The 18,377-nt window shown below is 39.1% G+C and overlaps 1 protein-coding gene across 1 annotated transcript in view; it reads right to left on the bottom strand.

The window, feature by feature from the left end:
* Positions 1-18,377, bottom strand: part of LOC142750416 (uncharacterized) — a 372,136-nt gene that overhangs the window by 257,264 nt on the left and 96,495 nt on the right. The window contains exons 30-44 of the mRNA XM_075859419.1: positions 18,121-18,189; positions 17,637-17,732; positions 14,011-14,037; positions 12,975-13,028; positions 11,336-11,407; positions 10,374-10,433; positions 8,402-8,437; positions 7,966-8,010; positions 7,809-7,844; positions 7,598-7,642; positions 6,806-6,841; positions 6,187-6,222; positions 3,450-3,482; positions 3,205-3,276; positions 1,167-1,226 (exon numbers count right to left, since the gene is read on the bottom strand). Coding sequence (XP_075715534.1) covers positions 1,167-1,226; positions 3,205-3,276; positions 3,450-3,482; positions 6,187-6,222; positions 6,806-6,841; positions 7,598-7,642; positions 7,809-7,844; positions 7,966-8,010; positions 8,402-8,437; positions 10,374-10,433; positions 11,336-11,407; positions 12,975-13,028; positions 14,011-14,037; positions 17,637-17,732; positions 18,121-18,189 — 777 coding nt within the window. The remainder of the gene's footprint in view (positions 1-1,166; positions 1,227-3,204; positions 3,277-3,449; positions 3,483-6,186; positions 6,223-6,805; positions 6,842-7,597; positions 7,643-7,808; positions 7,845-7,965; positions 8,011-8,401; positions 8,438-10,373; positions 10,434-11,335; positions 11,408-12,974; positions 13,029-14,010; positions 14,038-17,636; positions 17,733-18,120; positions 18,190-18,377) is intronic.

The raw sequence follows: 18,377 nt of genomic DNA, 5'->3' as shown, positions 1-18,377 counted from the left end.
ACAAATATGGCAGCCCTGGGGGGCTTCATTAGGCCCCTAGGTTGCCATGCCAACCATTGGCACCCTCCGATCGTATTGCGGGGGGCCATTTTAACTGCTTTTAACCATGCTCAAGCGGGATCTTGCTCATTACACTCAAATGTCGGCGGTTACACACATCCGACATGCACGTTCTATCGAGCGGGCTCAGCCCATAAGCTTACTCCGTACTCCCCTACCCGACCTCCACTGTATATATACGGCGGATGTCGGCAACTGGTTGATAAAACTTTATCCAATTATGACTTTCCATTGTTTTTGGGGCTATATATTACCTAAGAAATTAAAAATATATAGCTAGCGATAATAAAGAAAAGTTAGGCTCTGTTCCCATTGTGTTAGAGCCCTATCTTCGGCGTATGTGCGGGTAAAGCTCCCGACACATACACCAAACATATCCATAGGCCCCATTTATGTGGCTCGTGACAAAAGAGTGTGCTTTTGCCATTTTCTGGACGGAAAACATTGGTAGACTGGTAAACGTTAGTAGACCCGTTTTTTTGCTGTATGGAATAGTTTAGTAGACTACTCTATTCAATACCGAGGGATACAATAAAAAAACATATACCGCACGATATAAGATTTTTATCTCCGTCGGAAGGCTCTAACACTATGTGAACAGAGCCTAGGATGTAAACCTAATGCGACTAGGACATTTCCACTGGTATAACCAGATAGGTCTCTTATCTAGCTGTAGCATTTTTTGTAGATGCCTTATGGTATGTTCACACGAGGTCATTACGTCCGTAATTGACGGACGTATTTAGTCCGGAAGTCCCGGACCGAACACCGTGCAGGGAGCTGGGCTCCTAGCATCATACTTATGTACGATGCTAGGAGTCCCTGCCTCGCTGCTGGACAACTGTCCCGTACTGTAATCATGTTTTCAGTACGGGACAGTTGTCCGGCAGCGAGGCAGGGACTCCTAGCGTCGTACATAACTATGATGCTAGGAGCCCGGCTCCCTGCACTGTGTTCGGTCCGGTACTTGCGGCCGAAATACGTCCGTCAATTACGGACGTAATGACCTCGTGTGAACATACCCTTAATGTAAACAAAACCAGCAGGTTCACATTCTTAATCCCCTTCAAGAATATATACTGAAATAGAATGTTTATTATACTCACTCTTTCCCCTGGATCTCCCTTTAATCCTTGCTGGCCAGGAATTCCATACCCCGGTTCTCCCTAAAATAAAGACAGGTAATTTTTCTTTCCAGTGTGTAGTACATACTATAAATAAATATCAAATTCTTACAATCAAATATTTACTGTGTAGGAATAGCAAGTGCAGCCTCATTAAAGGGGTTATCCAGGTTCAACATTTTATTTGCTGATGGCTGAAGGTAAAATTAAATTAACAATAGAAGCAGTACCAACCTACCCTTTCCCCCAGCAATCCAGCGCTGATGCTCCAGCAATACTCCTTGTTATTCTTTACATGCACACTGCATGTGACCGCTGCAGTCAAACAGACGATTTAGCAGTGATGTGCTGTATTTATGTCCTTATGCCAGAAATACGATTCGTCACTGCTGAGCCCTCTGATTGGCTGCAGCGGTCACATGCTATGTGCATCTAAACAATGGCCGGGAGTGCCGCCGGAACATCAGCACTCTATTTCGGGGGAAAAAATAGGGGAGTACTGCTTCTTTTGTTGTTCATCTCATTTTCAGCCATTAGCAAAAAAACATTTCAGAACACGGATCATGCCTCTAACTGCAAGGGGACTCTCTTACAAATCCTAATATTGCATTGGATCTGGAATATCACTGTTTCAGAAAAAACACAAAGGACCCAGCGGTTGGACTCAAATCAGACATTAATTGCATATCAAATTGATAGGCCATCAATGCTTATGATGGGTAAATTCCAATGCTGAGTCAGAAATGCAGACTCCCACTCATTCACTCTGGGCCGGTGTTGCAATTCCCAATTGGGAAAGCGCTATTTCAGGAAAAAAAAATAGTTGGTGGTTAAACGCCCACTGATCAGATATTGAGTGCATATCTAATCAAATGAAAAACATTTGAATGTCAATGATACGTACCTGAGCCCTAAAGGATAAAAATAGGGCGGAACACGCTCAGACACACATATTCAGAAGTTTCAACAGTACATCCCCACAAATAAACAGAAAAACAATCACACATTTTAAACACAAACATAAAAACATTTGTTGCAGATTCAGGCACCCTTTCATAGCAGATGCGTGGGTTGCTTTACCAAAGGCCAACTACTGATGTCTACCATGTCCCATGCTCCTTATGGAGCACAGTCAGGAAGTTAAAGGGAACCTATCACCAGCATTTTACTGATTAAACCAGCAATACCAGGGGATAGTGGGTGAAATATCATTTCTATTTAACCTAAAATTGTCTTCTTAGTCGGCTCTGTAGCTTTAGTATTCAGTTTTTTAGTGTTCCCACACCGTATGCTAATGGGCATAAAAGAGTCATATCTTTGTTTGAAAAGAGTAATATTTTCATTCCTCAAGTCTTTCCGAGTTTACCCCGCCTCTTTACTTTTGATTGACAGCTCCTCGCCTTCCCCCAGCACACAAAATCCCGCACTTGCGCATTGATGTCCTCTTCTGGGGTGAGCGTACAACGGGACACCGAATTATTACGATAAAAGGCGCAACATGTTTACAGACCGTTATTTACAGTCGGAGGAGGAGTTTAGGAGAGGGAATAACGGCAATGAAATTTTGATAGCAGCGGTCAGTGAGGGATAAATAAAGTTCAATAGGTGAAATGCTGGTGACGGGTTCCCTTTAAGAAAATATTTTAATTTTTGGCAGCAACAATCTCATTGACAAATAAAAGGCTCGGTGATGTTTATACTAATGCTTACTGACTGAAAGAGATTTTTCTTTAAAACATTGCCATATCTTTTGTCGTGTTTTCATTTTCTGCACAAATGACACTGGTGATGGCACATTTGCACGTAAAGCATAGAGGACAAAGAACTATAGCGTAGTAGTTGAGTGTCGAAAACTCATCATTATTTTTCTCAATTTCCACAATGTATGTTGGGGATTATATGAAATATCGAAATACCTATACATAAAGCAAGATCCCGTTGTTGGGAGTACTCTATCAATGTAAAAAAATGTTTTCCTGATTTCAAATTCTGATCCTTCTGTGTTTATTGAAATGTTTACCTTTACTCCTTTGTCTCCTTGATCTCCTTTGATTCCTTTAGGGCCTGACGGACCAGTGGGTCCTATATCACCCTGACAAAAAAAGTAATATTTATTTTTTATAAGACTTACAACCTGATAACAAAAATGCTATTGGTTCTGCACCACAATAATATTATATATTCACTTCAGCTTTTTTTATAGCTAATCGTAAATATATAGTAAATGCTGTAAAGTACATAATGCAGTAACTTGTTTATACGTACCCTGGAACCCTTCTTACCAGTTGGTCCAACTACCTGCAGAATACAACATGTACATATTTAATGCGAAAAAAGACAAATTATTCATCTGATTAAGACCACTTTCAAATATCAGTATATAGGTCAGTATTTTGAATCCGTATTTGTAAGCCAAAACCAGGGGGAGATCCAAAAAACAGAGGAGGTGTAAATCTTTCCATTATACTATATCTATGTTTAGCAGGGACAGTTTAAGCCATAGTGTGGCCCTGAGAAAAATGAAAAGTGGGTCTCAAAATCCTAAAATATTGCACCAACAACACTGTCTCATTCAGTCAATTCAGAAGACTATGTGCAGAGAGCTGCCATGCTCATTACTAGTGCTTCCAGGGGCATTGCTAGGGTCTTAGGGGCACAAGCGTCAAGGCGTACAGTATATCCCTCCTCTCACACACACAAATTATTTATATACATGTATAGTTATCACTTAATAACACTATATCAGTAACAACTATTATCACCATACATTATGCAGAGAATATTACCAGTGATAGAACTATACAAGGCCCTAATAATATCCCTACAACATGACCACATATTACCATCACATATTATCTAAATAATACCACCATACTGTTACTTAATAAAAAAAACACTCTACAACAAATACCAATATTACCACCATACAGCGACCATAAGAGGTAGAATTCTACACAGGTGGTCTGCAGACCGTATACGTAAATTCAATACAGTTAAAGCCAATGACTCACAGATGACGTCTTCTCTGACTGTAGGCATTCACTTTTCCCATCTTTTTCATCCAGCCTACACAATTATGACAACTTTTCCAGTCTCATTAACACCCCCTTCTTCCTCAAAACAGTAATAACAGCCTGCATTGTGCCCCCACACAATAAAAAAAAAGTCCACCTTTGTGCTCCCTAATAGTTATAAGTGCCCCCTAATAGGTAATAGTACCCCCTAATAGGTAGCAGTGCCTCCTAATAGGTAATCACGCCCCTTGTACTGTAAGTAATATTGCCCCCTTATAGGTAATCATGCCCCCTTAGGCAACATGCACACTAACTTATTTTTTTCCTCCCGTAAATACTAGCGTAAATACGGGTCCTTTGTCTCACGTATTCGACCCGTATTCCACCAGTATTTACGGACCCATTTTCTCTGCACTAATCGGCAGCCCCTTCTCTCTGTTACTGGATAGAGAGAAGGGGCAGCCCTTTCGGGCAGAGTTTCCACAGCGATTGAAAGTAAAAGAAGTTCATATGTACACCGACCGTTGTCTTAGTGACGCGTCCCTCTTTTGACATCCAGTCCGACCTCCCTGGATGACGCGGCAGTCCATGTGACCGCTGCAGCCTGTGATTGGCCTGTAATTGGCTGCAGCGGTCACATGGGATGAAACGTCATCACGGGAGGCCGGACTGGAGGAAGAAGCAGGGAGTTCTGGATAAGTTAACTTTTAATACTATTAACTCCAGCAGTAGTCACTGTCCCGGGTGCTGAAAGAGTTACTGCCCATCAGTTAACTCTTTCAGCAACCTGGACAGTGACTTTCCCCTGACGTCGCCTAGCAACGCTCCCGTAATTACGGGTGCACACACGTAGCCACCCGCAATTACGGGAGCCCCATAGACTTCTATGGGCCTGCCTGTGCCATAATTACGGCCTGAAATAGCACATGTTCCATATTTTTCAACGGCCTGGGCACCTTCCCGTAAGCAAACGGGAAGGTACCCGTGGCCAATAGAAGTCTATGGGCCCGTAGTTACGGGCGTTTTTACGTTCGTGTGCATGGGGCCTTATACTGTAAGTAATTATGCCTTCTCATAGGTAACAGGGCTCCTTATAGGTAATAGTGGTCCCTATTAGCTAATAGAGCTGTTGGCCTAATTTTGCATCTGTTTCCCATGTCCACAATTTTATGGTCACAAAAATTCCTACAATTTCATGTGCCCGCCTTAGATTAACATCAGCATCGATCCAATGCAGACATAAAGTGCAATAATCGCAGCATGAAGATCTGGCATAATTTAACTACAGTAGATTAATTTTTTCTTACAGCATTCCAGCATTTAGTCAAACATTCAATTATATTTATATTGCATTCTAAAGTGTAGAACTGAGAAGTAATAAAGTTGTTTTTTTATAATAGTTTGGTGCTTTCTTTGTATGTGGTAGATTCCATCCCATCTATTATCATATATTTCCCAGAATCTGAACTTAGACATAAGTAAATACATACACTTGAGCTAATGTCTTAGACCCCATGCACACGACCGTAAAAAGTCTCCGTAATTGCGGACCGTAATATGGTCCGCAATTACGGACCCGCCCGGTTCTATTGGCCGCGGACACCTTTCTGTATCGCTATGAATAGGTGTCCGTGCCTTAGAACCGTGCCGGTTATTATGGAACATGTCCTACTTTAAATTCTTTATGGGCCGTGGTCCCATACTTTGTATGGGAGCACGGCGCGGAGATGCGGCCCGCGGCCGGCCGTGCCCGCAATCGCATGCCGTGATTACGAGCATGGCCGTGTGCATGAGGCCTTAGGATAAATTCAGCTGTGATTTTTAGTCAAAATATTTTATAACTATAATTAAATACATCTTAAAAATTTACACTTTTTTTGTGTTTTGTATTTTTTTGTTATAAACTGTAAAGAAGTAATAAAAAAACCATACATAGCACTTTTGTGATCTACAAAAAAAAATATACAGTAAGCAGAATTGTTGGTTACCCCCATTGCAGGAGCGCCAGGAAAACCTTGGAATCCCTGTAAAAAATACAATTGATTACACAATATTTCCCATCTCTGATCAAATGTTAACCATTAGTGAACAAATACAATTAAGCTTTATTAACACGTAAGTGTATAAAGTCATTCAAACTTCCCAGGGTATGAATCTTAATAATGTCTCAATAGAACTATAGCTGGTCATACACATTAGTTAAAAGCAATATGGACCCACCGATTTTAGCAAGATCCTCCAACTATCTGTATATGGGCACCTCCTAATTCTCCCATGATGACAGATATCAGGGGTAAGGGATGGGGTATATTGGCTTTCAACATGCCTGAACCTTTGTTCCCGGGGGCGATAAGCTCCTGCCAGAAAAAGCGTCACTCTATTTATTTGAATGTGGCTGAGCTATAATACTACACACATCCCGTTGATGCTGTTTCTGCCTGTTTTTGCGTTATACTGTAAGAAGAAGCATACACAAGCACTGGTAAAATATGCAAACTATATGTAGATGTAGCCTTGGTCAGATTCCAACACAGGACCCCAGTGCTGGTAGACAACAGCAATAACAACTTTGCTGCTCCCACATCTAATGTAAAAGTTTATTCCTACCTGGTCTCCTTTATGTCCTGTAGGCCCCGGAAGTCCCTGTTAAAAAATTATTAATAAGGATTCACACATGATAAATACAAATATGAAAAATGGCATGCTCCATTGAATTCACCCTATAAACATTGTTTCCAGGAGAGAATACCTCCCTACATAAAGATTCCATCAGAGAATATACGGTTGTGCACAGAGGCCATGTGGCTATGTATTAAGAAGCCGTACAGCATCCATGTTCATATATGCATAAGCCCATACTCTTATTTCTATATCTAAACATTGGTTTACTCACAACATTGGAAACTCACAAACCACGAACCAGAGACAGACATTATCAAAAGTATGTACCAGGCTTAGAAATACTAGCCATAGGTAGGATAAGACTTCACATAGGTAGAAATAAGAGAGGGAAGAAAGTTATCAAGTTTAGTCTGCTTTAATATATTAACTATATACAGTCAGTACAGGAGTTGTGTCACATTAATCCGAATATTTAGGCAATTTAGCAGAATGTCTGAATACTTAATGTTACTTGTATGTACTTATGTACTTATGTGTCACTAAGCTTTAATTTTGCTTTTGACTTTTCAATAAGAAATATAATTAAGAATAAAGTTTAAGTACACAACTCCGTTATCCAAAAAAAGAAAAAGGAAACATTATACGTGTCAGATTTATTATTTTCCCAAGAGATAAACATAATTGTGTTGTAGAAAATAAGATAATGCTAATAAGAAATGTATGGACATATTGTATAAACTTATTAATTCACAGCTCTTCCAGTTAATATGCACTTACAGCCCTTCCAGATGGCCCAATCGGTCCAATATCACCACGCTCTCCCTGCAAGCAAATATTACTTCATTATTACAGCTAAGGACTTGTCATTATTAATTATTACTTATTATAATTACAAATAATTGAGACTGGGTTTAAAAGATAATTCATATATATGATGTCTTATACACTTTTTAAATAAAGGATCAGGCTGAAGACATATTGTACTCACTTTTTCGCCTTTCTCTCCATCTTGACCTTTCTTTCCCTAAAGAAAATAATGCTATATAATAATGTTATATAAACACTACTATGTCACGGTTCCTTCTCCCTATACTGGCCTATTTAGTTATGTTTGCTTTAAATAACATTTTGCATTTTTTACTTACCCTCAAACCAGCTACTCCGTCAATTCCTTGCAAGCCTTGCTCGCCCTAGATATTAAAAAGAGAATCGTCCAATCAGTTTAGACCAGTTGCACAAAAAATAAATAACTGATATACTGTATCTAAATTTATTGACCCACATTTATTAATATTGGAGTCTTTTGGAAGCCTCTAAATATATCTGTTGTACAGTAAATGTACAACTTCACCACGGTAAATATTCTTGCTTGTTTTCTGTTTTAGAGTGAGAAGACAAATGTCGCTAATTCGCACAATTTTGGTGCAACGATAGAAAAATGATATTTAGATGTATAAAATGTTGGCCAATGTGCTAGTTATTTGGTCTGACTCGACCTTTAAAGGGGCCTAACAATTTAAATTAACAGTGCACTGGCTTACTATTATAAATATAATCTATATATAAATTATTTAAACATACCTTTGGTCCAAAAGGCCCTGCAGAACCCATAGATCCCTAGTAAAATATAAAACAACAGATACATTACCACACAGTTTTTCATATAATTGTATAAACCAAAATCCTTTGCGCGGTCAGGTTTTATTGTCTATTTACTATGTATAATTTCCAACAGAGCTGCTTAATCATAGTTATTTTGGTTAGTTTTTGATTTTTACTCCATGCACCGAGCCGTATAAATCATGTTAACTTCATTCTATGGTGTTGCAATACCATGTATGGGCCTGTTTACATCAGCGTTCGGTTTTCGTTGATAGGTTCCGTCAGACCTTTCCATTGGAGGAGCCCATCAACGGAAAGGGAAATGGAAACCATAGCTTACATTTGCATTACCATTGATTTCAATGGTAATGCTTCTGTTGCTAATGGTTTCCGTTTGTCTCCGTCCCATAAGGTTTCAGGTTTTTTTGCGGAAACAATAGAGTAGTCGACTGCGCTATTGATTCCATCGAATAAACTGAAACCTTTACAAAACGGAGACAAACGGAAACCCTTAGCAACGGAAGCATTACCATTAAAAAATTTTTTTACTTTTAGAGATACATCTTCTATGTATCCGGGATTCATAGAAGCTGTATCTTGCGCTGAGACTTGAATCTGTTAGGTCAGCAGCACTGATGACTTTGGTGAGAGGGGGTCCTGTGTGTCTCTGACACGCAGGATCCAGATTTTATTGATCACATCTAAGTTCATAACTTAGATGTGATCGATAACAGGTAGATACTGCGTGTCTCTGACTCACTTTCACCAAATCCATCATTGCCACTGACCTGATGGATTCAGCTTCTATGCAAAATTATAGCCTCGGTACTCATTACCGAGAGAACGTAACACAAAATTATTAACATGAAAAGACACACTCTCCAAGTTTTATCTATACACTAGAAATGTTCAAAGTGATTTCCATTGGTGACATGGCAGATTACTGGGCGGTAGTCCAGCTCTGTCCAGACGCATGCCAGCATATGGACTCCTCTGTATCAGTGATGCGTTGTCTCAGGTCGTTCAGATCCTGTGGCTGGGGGTGGCAGATACACTAAGTCCTTGATGTAGCCCCAGAGAAAGAAGTCACAGAGTGTTAGCTCTGGTGATCATGGAGGAAAGTGCAACATTGGTGAATCTTTGTTTCTGGTGCGGCCGATCCACGATTCCGATATAGTTTCATTCAGGTGTTGGCGAACATCCATATGGAAATGTGGAGGTGCGCCATCCTGTTGATAGACTACGTTTGGCATATCTTCCTCTATCTGTGGAATAATACATTCCTTTAACATGTCCGGGTAGGAGCGGCCAGTGACAGTATCCTCAGCAAAATAGAAGAGACCGTAGACTTTGCGCCTGCTCATTGCACAGAACACATTTACTATAGGTGAGTCCCTCACGTGCTCGATAAGTGTTTTTCTGAGCCCCAAATTCTAACATTGTGGCGATTGACCTTACCACTGAGGTGAAAGGTAATCTCATCACTGAACACCAGCCTGTCAGCTAATTCGTTCTCTTCCAATCGGCCCTGCAAGTCAATGCAAAAGTCACTGCGTTTTGGTTTGTCGTCTGGTTTCAGCTCCTGAAGAAGACGTAATTTGCATGGCTTACAACGCAGGCGTTTTCGGAAGATAATTATTTTCAGGCGCTGGCCATTTACCACTGATGTTACTTTGACTACAGGCCTTTATTTTTGCGCCATCCTTTTTAAATCACCTGGTACATTGTTTTAGTAAAAAAAAAAATCCACCTTCCCATGTAAAAAAATATATATTCCCTAGGTGTTTTAGTAAAAAGATAGATAGATAGATAGATAGATAGATAGATAGATAGATAGATTAATTAGAGATTTTAAGATATATCATACTCGGTTAATTATTAAAAATGTAAATAAAATCAATGTAAAGATGGTTTTGGTAACATAAAAAAATGTATAGAAAAATTTTCTCACCTTGTCTCCTGGCATGCCCTTTAAGCCAGGTGTTCCTGGAAAACCAATTCCTGCTTCTCCCTGCAAAAAAAAAAACCCCAAAAAAACTACCATAAAGCCAAAGTAATGATGCCTGTAAATTGATAACTGATTTCATATTCTTTTTCACATGCTAAAAAATCCTTTTCAACTTAAGATAATCTTATGCATGAATTACAGAACATTTTGTTTAGATGCATGGGTTACACCAAGCGTAGAGACCATGCTAAAAAAACAAAACATCAGCCTTGAGCCTCATGCACACTGCAAAACTATAGGCACTCTGTATACTGATATATGGTGTCGCCCTGAGAATAACTCCAAAAACAGAATGCGATGGAGCATGCGGTAATTTTTTCATTCACGTAAAAAATAAATAAAAAAAATACATTTGCTTCAATATATAGTTGGAGGCACATGGAGGTACAATATGGGCACAAAGATTTCTATGGACACTGCGTGATGGATCCATGCAACACAGATCTGTAATATGACTGTGTGCATAGGTCCATACATTGTATGCACTTAGAAGCTATGTTTCCATCCTGATACCCCTTTCATATGAAAAAGAAAGTTTCTGTTAAATGCAAAAATGTTATCTCTTCTACCTTAGAGTATAGTTATTTTTATAGTTATTTCATTTCATAGTGTTAGGTTCTGTTCACATCTGCACTTATTTGGTTGCACTAAGGGTTTCTGGTATTTTTGGTATTCTGGTATTTTTTATGACAGAATAGAACAATCTGCAGTGCTAAACTTAATGGAGACTCCACTTAATTTAACAGAGTCCTTAAAAATTAACCATTTCCTTTTGAAAATAGATCTGGCAAAGCAATCATGGCTGTGTTATTTATGGATGCAATGACGCTAGTGTGTAAAGAGGATTAAATATAATTGCTATTGTAAAGTTAGCAACATTCCGTCATTTCTCATGTAGAGTTTACCTTTTCTCCTCTTATTCCTTGAAGTCCTGGGAGGCCATCAAGGCCTATGGGACCTGGCAACCCAGCCCTGCCCTGAATTCCAAATATTAATGCAGAATACAACATTATTCTCAAAAAACAACATTAAAATTACTGTAACAGACACATTTGCAAAAGCATCTAACTTTTCTTTAGCTTATTTGATCCAAAATCCAAGTAGATAAATCCACATGCTCAACAGTACTCTGTTCCTATTCACCGATGTTGTCTCATTGCTAAAATAAAGGTTACATGGTATTCTAACAAGTACCGTGCCCCTTGAACATAATTCAAAGATTTCCGTATCCCCAAGCTAGGCTAACAGCAGTGAAATAAATGGGACTGTAGAGAGGGTGAGCCTCATCTGAGCTGACAGACTACTACAAATTCTATCTTCTCATGTGAATCCTAGAAATTAAGGCAAATATTTCCACTCAAGTATAAGAAAAATAAAATCTACTTTATTAAAAAAAAACAATATCAAGACGAACGCTATTACACATAATAATATTTCTTGAAAAGTTGACATAAACATGGACAAGACAGAGCTTTCATCTTTTCTTAGAAATATTCTTATCTGTTAACTACACCCCACTATCACACTCTACAGAAGCATGTTGTCTATGGGTTAACATAAGACTCAGTCCTCACATTTAAGGCTCACATTCACACTCACACTGTCAATACCACCTGCCGTCTCCAACTCAAAAACATTACTTGTATCCATCCTCTCTCCCCAAGGAGATCACAGTAATGTCAGTAAATGCCCTTATAATATCCCAGCAGGACTACTGTAGTTCACTCCTATGTGGCCTGCTGACAAACGGACTAACAGCTCTCCAAACTTTTTTTAATTCTGCCACATGACTAATCTCCTCCAATTCCTCAAATACCACACCCTCTGTCAGTCCCACCACTAGCTTCCCATCACAAAAAGTATCCAATTTAAATGTTTCACCATAACCTATAAAAATCTATACAATTCTTATCTATTTTAAAAAAAATCTCAAATTCACAGATACCATCGCAACCACAAGCTTTTCCGCTGCAAATGACAACCTACTCTACCAATTTTATCGCCTCCTCACACTCTCGCATTTAAGACTTCCTATGTGCCTGCCCTCTATTCTAGAACTTCCTCTCTCATTCCATCCCACATTAGTGTTCCTTTAAAGGGGTATTCCCATCTTAGACATTTATGGCATATCAATAGGGTATGCTATTAATGCCTGATAGATGCGGGTCCCAGTTCTGGGATTCACACCCATCTTGAGAACGGGGCCCCTCTTTCCCCATCCCAGCGTAATAGGAGTGACAGAAATAGTGTAGCACAGTGAGCTCATCAGGCGTGGACAGGCTCAGGGCATCTCTGTTCTTAAGATAGGTGCAGGTCCAAGAGCTGGGACTTGCATCTATTAGACATTTAAGGTATATCCTGTGGATATATCATAAATGTCTAAGATGAGAATACAACTTTAATGTAAGGCACTGGCAAAAATATAACAAATACTCTCTGTGATAAGTATATATGGCCAAAATGACACAATAAAATTACATGACATGTCACAAGGTAAAGGTGAATATAAAATAAATGAAGGAAATTAACTACTGGCTAACTTACTGATTCTCCGACATCTCCCTTGTCTCCTCTTAATCCAGGCTTTCCACGAGGACCCTAGATCAAATCTACCACATTAGTACTGCACGTTAACCTTTTCACAGACATTAGGGGGAATTTATTAACACTTTCATTTCATACACAAGTCTTAATCTAAAGAAAGTTGGAGTAAGATGCGACTAATTTATTAAGAGGCGCACACTTCCTAATAAATTAACTGCATCTCTGGCCGTCCGTGCACAATACAATCAAATCTACGTCAACTAGGAGCTGGAATAGGTTTGCGCCATAACTTACGCCCGTTTGCAAGGCTGCGATGACCCTACTCCCCTGCCCACTTTTTTTAAATGAGGCAGTGTACAAATAGAAAAATAGCCGCATTTTTGTGCAAAAAGTGTGTTCCCCTACATAGTTTCCAAGGCTTTCAAAGTGGAAAATACTGTTACTGGGAAGATAATTGGCGAGCGTAAATAATGATCTCTCTCAGACATTTATGTAGAGTGAAAAGGACAGCAAGAAATTAAAAAATATTAAAAAAATATTTAATAAACTAATGTTAACTAGAGGTTTAAAATATAGAACAATACATAAACAATTATGGTTCATCTGAAACCTTTCTTTAAAAGGATTGTATGATGAAAATTAGTTATCACCTGTCCACAGGATAGGTGATAAATGCCTGGTCGCTGCGTGACCACCGCTCCATTCACACATTTTCTTAAAAAAAGTATTTCAAACAAGCAAGGAGAGATTCTAATGCTTTTTGTTGAAGCAATGTACAAGTTTAATTTTTATGTAAAAATAAAGACATTCCATACTATAGTAAAATCTTTGCGTTAACGTGGGGAAAGGGGGGGGGATAAGGGTGATAATCCCCAAATATTCTGTAAGTGTTTAATTTTAGGTGCAAATAGTCTTATGTATCATTGTTGATAGTCTTTTAAATTATTTTCATTATATAAATGGACAGAAGATAAAGTCAGGAAAATAAACAAGAAATATAAAAAGTCAGCTTAATGAAATAGACAAATATGCTCACCTGACTTCCGGTTTCACCTGGTTCACCCTGTAAAAAGATTAAAAGTATGTGAAAAGTAAAGATGTTTTAAAATGAATTTAGCTATAGTACATATTGGGGCAGATGTACTAATGCTGTCTAAGATTTAAACAGTGTAAACTTAGACCAGACAGTCGGAAGGTGATCCAGATCAATCACAGTGGTGCATGCTGTATGATCAATTTGGCGCATCCTGTCTTCCTTATACCACTTTTGATTTGGCTGTTTTGCTACAGATTTTTGCGCAGTTTGTCACATTTTCAGCCATGCAGTCTATGCGCTGAGCCACATCCCCTTTTTTAACCCCTTTAGGCCCGTGCCTGTTTTGGCCTTGTGGACACAGATGATTTTTTCAAATCTGACATGTGTCACTTTATGTGGTAATAACTTCGGAATGCTTTTACCTATCCAAGCGATTCTGAGATTGTTTTCTCGTGACATATTGTACTTTATGTTAGTGAAAAAATTTGGTCGATAAATTCAATATTTATTTGTGAAAAAATTACCATTTTTCTAAATTTAAATGTATTTGCTTGTGAAACAGATAGTAATACCACACAAAATAGTTACTAGTTAACATCCCCCATATGTCTACTTTATATTTGCATCATTTTTTTTCACGTGCTTTTATTTTTCTAGGACGTTACGAGGCTTAGAACTTTAGCAGCAATTTCTCATATTTTCAATAAAATTTCAAAAGGCTATTTTTTCAGGGACCAGTTCAGTTCTGAAGTGGCTTTGAGGGCCTTATATATTAGAAAGTCCCCATAAATCACCCCATTTTGAAAACTGCACCCCTCAAAGTATTCAAAACCACATTCAGAAAGTATTTTAACCCTTTAGGCGTTTCACAGGAATTAAGGCAAAGTAGAGGTGAAATTTACAAATTTCATTTTTTTTACCGAAATTCATTTGTAATAAAAAAAAATCTGTAACACAGAAGGTTTTACCAGAGAAACGCAACTCAATATTTATTTCCCAGATTCTGCAGATTTTAGAAATATCCAACATGTGGCCCTAGTGTCCTAATGGACTGAAACACAGGCCTCGGAAGCAAAGGAGCGCCTAGTGGATTTTGGGGTCTCCTTTTTTTAGGAATATATTTTAGGCCCCATGTCAGGTTTGAGGAGGTCTTGTGGTACCTAAACAGTCGAAACCCCCAAAAAGTTACCCCATTTTGGAAACTACACCCCTCAAGGCATTTTTCTAGGGGTATAGGTAGCATTTTGACCCCACCGTTTTTTTGCAGAATTTAGTGGAATTAGTCTGTGAAGAAGAAAATCACCTATTTTTCTGTGAAAACATAGGATTTTTTCATTTTTACAAGGAATAAAGGAGAAAAAGCCGCCCAACATTTGTAAAGCAATTTCTCCCGATTACGGCAATACCCCATATGTGGTCGTAAACTGATGTTTGGACCCACAGCAGGGCTCAGGAGGGAGGGAGCGCCTTTTGGATTTTGGAGCGCAGATTTTGCTGGATTGGTTTTCAGTGCCATGTCGGGTTTGCAACGCCCCGGAGGGACCAAAACAGTGGAAACCCCCCAAAAGTCACCCTATTTTGGAATCTACACCCCTCAAGGAATTTTTCTAGGGGTACAGTGAGCATTTTGGCCCCTCAGGATCTTTTTTAGAGCTAAGGTGACCAAAAAACAGCAATTTTGGCGCTTTAAATTCTTTATTTCTTACAGTGTTCACCGTGCGCAATAAATTACGTTTTAATTTATTCTGCCGGTCGGTACGATTACGCCGATACCATATGTGTATAGTTTTTTTTACGTTTTGCAGCGTTTGCACAATAAAATTAAGTTTCTATAAAATAATTTATTTTCTGGGACACGCTATTCCGAGCCGTAACTTTTTTATTTTTTCGGCAAAAAAGCTGTGGGAGGTCTTGTTTTTTGCGGCACGGGTTGTAGTTTTTATTGGTACCATTTTGGGGTAAATGCGACTTTTTGATCACTTTTTATTCTATATCTTGGGAGGGGTGGTGACCAAAAAATAGCGATGCTGACCAGTTTTCCGTTTATTTTGTTTGCTGCGTTCACCGTGCGGAAAAATTAACATTATAGTTTCATAGTTTGGGCCGTTACGAACGCGGCGATACCAAATATGTGTACTTTTTTTTTAACGTTTTCATTTTTTCCCTATAATAAATGACTTATTATAGGAAAACAAAGCTTTTTATTTTTACACTTTTATAAAACATTTTTATTAACTTTTTTTTACTTTTTACACTTTATATTTTTGTTTATTTACTTTTTACACTTTCTTTTTTTGACCTGCAGCTTTGATCGCTGCTAGAATACATTACAGTACCTAGGTAGTGTAATGTACTCCAACTGTCAGTGTGACGTCACAGTCACTCTGACAGTTGGTCTACGAGGATCAGCAGAGGCTGATCCTCATAGGCTGACATACATGGCAGACCTGGGGGCCGTTGTCTGGCCCCCGGGTGCCATCACAAGCATCAGAAGCCCCCACGATTGCATGGGGGCTGCTGATGCGCTACAAACTCGCTACATGCGGAGATCGCAATCGAGCCCCGCATGTAACGGGTTAATTGCCGAAATCAGCGGCGATGAGCCGCTGATCGGCAACACTGGAGAGTGTCAGCTGTCGGGGACAGCTGATCTCGAAGTTCCCGATGCACACTGTCGCCGACAGTGTGCATCGGGAACGGCACAGTGACTTTCTCTCACTCTGACAGGAAGCCTATCAGGACCAGCCGAAGGTTGGTCCTGATGGGTTTCCGTCCATGGCAGACCCGGAAGCCATTGTTTGGCTTCAGTTTGCCATACTAACTATCGGCAGACTCCGCGATTTCGGACGGGGGTCTGCCGATATGCTAGAAACCCCTAAAATTCGGCGATTGCACCCGATCGCCGAATTTAAGGGGTTAATTCGGCGAAATCAGCGGCAAAGGACCTCTGGCCGGCAAGAGGGGAGTGTCAGCTGTCGGCGACAGCTGACCTCCCGGTTCCCGGTGCACACTGTCGCCGACAGTGTGCTCCGGGAATAACTCAGTAACTATACGTGCTCGTGCGGGAAGTAACCTCCCGCGAGGACGGACGGTTACGTCCTGGTGCGGGTAGGGGTTAAGACACTTAAACAAAAACAAAAAACGTAAACAAAAATATGTCTAAAACTAGATGCGACATTATGCGCCATATTTTGTTACATTTTATGACCTATTCTAGGCACATCCACATTAGTACGTCTGTCCCTGTGTGTGTTAATATTTTAATTTGAGATTTGTCCTTTAATCTATTCCTAAGTGAGAAAGTTACATAAAGTGTTCTTTAACTGTCCACAATATTATACTGTATAATCCAGACCTACTGAGTCCAGTTGATGCCAGATGAAAGGAATAACCATGATCTCACTCTCTCTCTCTCTCTCTCTATCTATCTATTTACATATTATATGTCTCAGAAGGTATTGTTACAAACCAGAAGATTAGTTAATTATGAACCAAAGCAAATATCCTAATAGTCGTTAATTTTTCTGTGAGACATTTCATGAATTCGATGTAAATCAGTAACACATAGGAATAGTTTTTATACATGTGTCAGCATATAATTAATGCTTTAACAAATGAATGCATACCTTGATGGAAATTCCTGGGGGGCCCTGTGGCCCAGGGAATCCTGGAACCCCAGGAGGTCCTGGAAGGCCAGGGATACCCGGTGGACCCTTTGAGCCCTGCAAATATAATGATATTTAAAGTACAGAATCAACAAAATCTACTACATACATTGTCAGCTCAGAAGCTAATCTAAAACCTGATACACACTAAAGAACTCAATTATTTTTTTTTGAACATTAACTTATTATTGTTTTATGTAGCGAATATACAAGCAATGGTGGCTAACCAAACAAATTCGACCATGTATTGAAGTACAATATACAAACTCGATTTTCATTAAATGTTTTTGTTCATTTTTATTCTATGCAGAAGTAAAGTAAAATAATATATAAAAATTAAGAAAGCAGTTAAACGAAATTAAGATGCTTTCCAAAAAAAATATGCAAGTCAATATTTATGACTTCTTACACAATAGGATCACTAAAGAATAACACACATACTTACAGGGGATCCAGGAATGCCACCACGCCCAGCCAACCCATCAATTCCTCCCAGCACATAGCCAGGCTCCCCCTATGTGAAGAAATCATAGTTATAAAAATAGGATAAGATAGGATTGTAGCAGAACACAAAAAAAAAAAAAAGATAATATTGAAATTGACAAAGATCTTTTTTTGTTTTGAATGAAAAACGTAAAGGATACTAACACATAAGAGTGAGAAGGCATACCTAGATAGAGGCTGGAATGAAAAAGTAGGCAA

This window comes from Rhinoderma darwinii, chromosome 3 (assembly GCF_050947455.1).
Source record: "Rhinoderma darwinii isolate aRhiDar2 chromosome 3, aRhiDar2.hap1, whole genome shotgun sequence".
In the NCBI taxonomy this organism is placed as follows: Eukaryota; Metazoa; Chordata; class Amphibia; order Anura; family Rhinodermatidae; genus Rhinoderma; species Rhinoderma darwinii.
This window is presented reverse-complemented; position numbering and strand designations above follow the sequence as displayed.